Genomic DNA, 6,000 nt, shown 5'->3' with positions numbered 1-6,000 from the left:
CCAATCAGAGGCTCGGAGCAGTAACCAGCATGGAATTCAGTCCCACCAGAAGCTCAGGCTACGGAGTGAGAGGAAGGTCCGAGCAATGGCAGCAGAAGATGGAGCAGCACACATCTTGGGTGAAGGCTACGGACTAGCTGGAGACTTAACTCTCAATTTAATACACCAAGGTTAAACAAAGTGCATGGATACTGTTCTGTGGTTGAATAAAACCAGCCAGAACCAGACTGCTGAAAGAAAGAAAAATAAAGTCCAGGCAGGAAGAAAAAAAGCTCAGACTAATCTTCCACATGAATATCCTCTTCTTTGTTTCACAATTTATTTATTTTTTTTCCTCAAACTTACCACCCACCTTTTTTGGCTGTACAATGTTTTTCATGTTTTGTTGCTCCAGTTAACATATATTTTCTACATTACTGAATATGAAGGATTATACAAACTAGAGGAATATCTTTGAAGCACAGAATGCTCCTTTCTGAAATAATCTCGTAAGTACTTTAGAAACCTCCTTTAAACAACCATTCCAAAAAGAAAGAATCAAGGAGAGATGCAGATGCATACTGGTTTAGAAGCAACTTCAGCAAAAATTTCCTAACCCTTTAAATAGAGATGAGATTAGCAGATTCACAACATCCACATAAAACAAATAATATTAAGACAGCTATTTGCAACAGCAGTACTTCTGAATCTTAGAAACCCGATCCGTGCATGGCATCTCTGTTCAGCATTTCTATTTTGGGGTACTTCACAATATGCTGTTTGGTAGATTTCACAAGACACTAATACACTTGAGGATTCTGAATAAGTCTGTGGAATTTCATGTTCCATACATTTTCAACGGCAGGATATTCCTGCTCTTGTCCAGAAGACCCTAAAGCTCACTTGTAGACCATTCCCTGAATGCTGTACAATTTGCCACAGGCAAATACCACATGAAAAAAACAAGCCAGCCTCCCTAACCTAGCTTCCAGGAAGATGAGATTGAGAGAAACTGGTTATTAATTTTTGTATTACTTTCAAATCTAGACAGGGAGATCAAGGGGAATACAAGACAGACATGGATGTGCTGGAGTGTGTCCAGAGAAGGGCCATGAGGATGATCAGAGGGCTGGAGCAGCTCTGCTGTGAGGACAGACTGAGAGAGTTGGGGTTATTCAGTCTGGAGAGGAGAAGGCTCTGAGGAGGCCTTATTGTAGCCTTCCAGTATCCGAAGGGGGCTACAGGAAAGCTGGGGAGGGACTTCTGAGGATGTCAGGTAGTGATAGGACTGGGGGGAATGGATTCAATCTAGAGGAGGGGAGATTTAGATTGGAAGTTATGAAGAAGTTCTTTACCATGAGGGTGGTGAGGCACTGGCACAGGTTACCCAGAGAGGTGGTGGAAGCCCCATCCCTGGAAGTTTTTAAGGCCCAAGAGGACAGGACTCTGAGCAACCTGATCTAGTGGGAGGTGTCCCTGCCCATGGCAGGGGGTTTGGAACTGGATGATCCTAAAGGTCTCTTCCAACCCTGAAAATTCTATGATTCTATGATTGAGTAAATTGATTTCTTGCCTAATCTCTCCTCACATGATTCACACAACGCTTTACTTCACCTAACCTGAACTATGGGTTTACCTTTCAACCCAAAGATAGTAAATCAGAGTTCACACATTCTTCCTGGACACCAATTTAATGCTGTAAGAAGTGTGCCATCTGCTGATGCACTATTAACTATACCATTCCTCAAGTGCCTTCACACAGCCACTGACCAAGACCAATCTTAGCTGAGTTAGATGATAAGAAAATTAAATAAATGAAGGTTCAATGAATTTACAAGAAATAACAGCACTCTCAAAGCCAGTGAAATGTATTTTATTTTAAGCCACTGCTAAAACAAGGACAAATTTAGTGCAACCTGGAGTTCATAATCTGAAAACTGAATATAGTTAAATTACTAAAATGGCAAAACTTGTCACCATTATACAGTACAAGACCTTCATATTCATTAAGTACAGTTACATAAACATTTATAGTTACTCAAACTGCTTTTGGTATACAATTGCATCACTAACTGAGCTGTGAATTACTGTAACACTGCACAAATAAGCAGCGGTTCCAGCAAATTATAATAAAATTTAGTATTAAATACTAAATTAAACTCAGACATCACAACAGAACAAAGGCCCCCTGAAACTACAACTCCATCTATACAACAGGAATGTACAGAGATGGTAGAAAATAAAGTGACTACAGTGGCTGGACTCTGTACTTGTGTCTTCAGAGCTCAAGTACAGTAAATGCTTGACAGTAGTGGCTCTTGCTGAAAAGCCAGAACTCCTACACTAAAATCATTCCTGAATCTTGTGTTTTTCTTTGCATAATAAACTGCATAAATCTAAGGGGCTTTGCGCTGGTGACAGTGTTTACTACTTACTGTGTTCCCATTTCCAACAATATGTGGCTCTTTATAGAAAAGGTCCCAGACAAAGTTAGGTTAGAAAATGTAGTGTTTAAAATCTGATACCACTTTTTGAGAGACCTAACTGGTCTCGGAATGTGGGTTACTGGGTTTTTGGGTTTTGTTTGTTTTTTAAAAAGCTTCCACAATCTTTCGAAACTCAAGAACAAGCATACTACACAAACTGCATTCAAGTCCATCATCTAAGCTACTTTTTTTATTGTGAGACAGTAAATCTTAAATTTTAGCACATGGGTTTGACTTTTATTTGGTTTTTATTTTAAGGCTTTATGCACACTTCTGTATTATTTATGCACCCCTTCTGAATATTTAAATGTTTTTTAATATGGCCACTTCTAATTGTTAATTTATAGAGGGAGTTATTTTAAAAGTGCTTTTTCTAGATAATCTTACAAAAGATCCAAACACTTCCATTTTTCAGAACACTGAACGTATTTTATGAAGTGTTTGAGACAGGGTGTCACCTGGAACACTACCATCATTGTATTTATTTTACTCAATGTAAAAACTAAATTACCAAGGCAGCTTTTCCATACAGAAAAAATGCAAGGGGAAACCAACTATCTTATTATGTTTCTTTATAAAGCAGAGTTGTCTGCTGTAAATGGACCAAAAAGGGGCCCTCCACATTTTCAGTTCACATATCTGGATATGTGGTCAGGAGTTTAATATTGTTTAAGACCTTCATTAGGGCTACCAAATCATTTTTTTCCTTGATATAAACCCAGTCAATAGCTATGTAATATATCTGATCCACTCTGAAAACAAGATTCCATTTATAAAAAAATATTTTTGGTGCAACTATTGTCTATTTAGCTTTTTGAATGTAAGCTTTGGGAATCCCACAATCCTCTGCCTTTCTCCAGAAAAGTAATAAAAGAAAAAACATTTCAGTTTTATAAAATACAACATACTGAGTAAATCTGTTAAAAGATGGCTGTTTCTGTGGTGGTGTTTTGTTTGTTCCTTTTTTTCCATTGTTCAGCTTTGTACATTTACAGTGTCTTCAATCTTTCTCAGTGTGGTTTTGGACATGTAGAGAAACACTGTACTAGACTACTGCATCTTCATGTCCTGATATTCCACTTGGTGAGAATGCAAAGTTCCAATACTCACAGCAGAATTTAATGCCAAGGCATTGTTTTTAGTATTTCATTTTCTTGACATTCCATTTTTACAGGTAAATGTATATATTATTGCTGTCTTAAGGGGAAGATGTTAGAGAATAGTTTTGAAGTTTTCTCTGAAACAATGTCAAAAGTCAACCATTAAAAAAGGGGAAGAATGAAGCATGGGTGTGTTGGAAGAAAAAAATGAAATATTCTAGACAGTTTTTGAACAGCTCTTCAAAAATACTGAAAAAACTAGTCCTGTTTTCCAAATACAGGAATTAAGATTCTTCCCCCCTTGCTTTGGGCTCTAGACAAAAATGATCCCTGGCGCTTGGCACTGTATTACCCATAACAAGAGAAAAGATCTTATAATGGTTCTAAGTCTTTTTGTCACATGGCACACAGACCTTTCAATGAGTGAAGTGATACATGAAGTGAGGTAATAAATGATGAATATAACAGAATTTTAAGGTAGTGGTAAAAATTCATATTCTAAGTTCATATTGGTGAGATCTCATACACGTATAGATCCATACATGTATCTTTGTGTGCACACACCTGTGGGAACACACAAATGTGCATATACAGAAAGATCAAAAATCTTTTATTCTGTGAGAAAGATGAACTTTGCCAGATCCAAAGCAGAAATCCAGATGCCATCTGATGAAACAAACTAGGTCTTGGTAAAAAGATTATTGGAATGTCTTCCTGAAACATAAAGACATTGCAAAGGGAGTGCTCCTGAGTTTACAAGCGTGACACCTTATGGTAATTTAGGGGGTAGGGGAAATCAGAATTTTATATATTCCATTAAAATTCAAGAACAGATTTAGAGATTTTATCTCTGTCCTTGTCAACTGTGTATTTTTCTACAAAAAAGCTATTAAGATTCTTCTCTTCATCCAAAATAAGTAAGACTCCATGATTCTCCTACAAATGATACGAGATTTGAGGTGGCCACATAGTAATTACCAGCACATGCCTTTTTCTCTCAAAGGATGTATAAAAACACAAAACCCAAAGAGCATTTTCAAACCACAGGATATGTAAAGGTCCATATTTTCCTTCAGAAAGAAAGGCAACTCAGCAGTGCTGGTGAGAAACCTATTAGACTGCTAAAAAGACTTGATCAGAAGTGCCTTTAAAAAAAAATAATTCAGTGAAGGTAGTTCAGAAAAATGCAAAATCAATTTGCAATAAATTTCCCCTTTACATTTCAGTTAGCTTTCTTTGCTAAATGCTGAAGTGCTTACTGAGTAACAAAATTATCTTTATTTGTGAAAGGAAATTTAATATATGGAGGTTAAGAAATAAACAATTGGACTGTCAAAACAATGGCCAAAATCCTCAGGAGACGCTGTTTCTATCTGCTACTTTTAGCATATTTATGAGAGAGACTAACATACAAATTCTTTGACACATAATTAATGTCACAGAAGTATCTGCATACAAAAAGCTCAGCAAGAAATTTAGCCATTTAAACTCGATTGGCAAGCTTCAGGAAACCTTGCTAAAGAATTATGTATGTAATTCTGCTCAGCTATAGACTCTGCCTCTCTACCAGCAGTCACCAGCTCTGTAGTAGTCAACAAAAAGGAACACTCATTTGCACCTCAACAGTTTCAGGCTCTCACATCAGCACATAGTTCAGCTTGATAAAGGTGGCCAAGAAGCCAGACTGCATTAAGGGGCTGCTTGGGCAGGTCAGCATCTTCTTCCTGGGAATGGAACCCCCGTGGGCACGTAACTACTGGCCAATGTCAGTATTTTTTTCCCTTGTCTGCAAGCAAGGTATTCCAGAACAGACTTTTGCAGAACGTCAGTGCTCTTAGTCCCACTGTGAATACAGCACACGTACAAGTCAGAAAAAAAGAGCTACCCTGGCACAGCAGGAATCCTGAATATCATGCCTGAGACTGTCTCCTCTGAACCACTATCATAGACGAGATTTTTTTAATATAAAGATTTCAATGGTCTGAACACAGCAGTAAATACAAGTTACGCGCGGGTGGACGATACCGATTAAGGACTGAATAAACAAACCATGTGCACAGTATCACAAAGCACAGCACAGCTATTTTGACTTTCACCTCAAGGTCTTTTAAATGCTGACAATTACTTGAACATTCATTAGTCTAATTTCACTTCACGTGTCTGTGTTCTTTCTAGCTCCTTTCAAAAGAGGAATGAAGTATAGAGTGTTGCATCTTTGGGTTTCTCAGACATTTTCCAGAAGCCAGCTGACCAAAGACTTGTTCAGAGCTTGCTCTCCATCAGCTGCCTTCTCTATAATTTCACAATATTTCAGCACTGCTTGCAAGAGATCTCCAACTTTCCAATCTCTTTCTCGTAGCCTTCTGGAAAGCTGAATGGGAGACAGGAGAACACAAAACAAAATATTTTGACCGGCACATCCTGATTAACAGTTC

The 6,000-nt window shown here is 37.8% G+C and overlaps 1 protein-coding gene across 3 annotated transcripts in view; it reads right to left on the bottom strand.

Annotated features, from left to right (window-relative positions):
• Positions 1 to 1,836: 1,836 nt before the first annotated feature.
• The window catches only part of AKAP11 (A-kinase anchoring protein 11), a 41,986-nt gene continuing 37,822 nt past the window's right edge, over positions 1,837 to 6,000 (bottom strand). For all 3 annotated transcript variants that reach the window (XM_030447287.1, XM_030447279.1, XM_030447273.1), the window contains one exon: positions 1,837 to 5,936. In XM_030447287.1, coding sequence (XP_030303147.1) covers positions 5,790 to 5,936 — 147 coding nt within the window. In that variant the 3' untranslated portion in view covers positions 1,837 to 5,789. The remainder of the gene's footprint in view (positions 5,937 to 6,000) is intronic.

Source organism: Calypte anna, chromosome 1 (genome assembly GCF_003957555.1).
Source record: "Calypte anna isolate BGI_N300 chromosome 1, bCalAnn1_v1.p, whole genome shotgun sequence".
Taxonomy (NCBI): Eukaryota; Metazoa; Chordata; class Aves; order Apodiformes; family Trochilidae; genus Calypte; species Calypte anna.
Note: the sequence above shows the minus strand (reverse complement) of the source record. Positions and strands in the feature narration are given on the sequence as shown.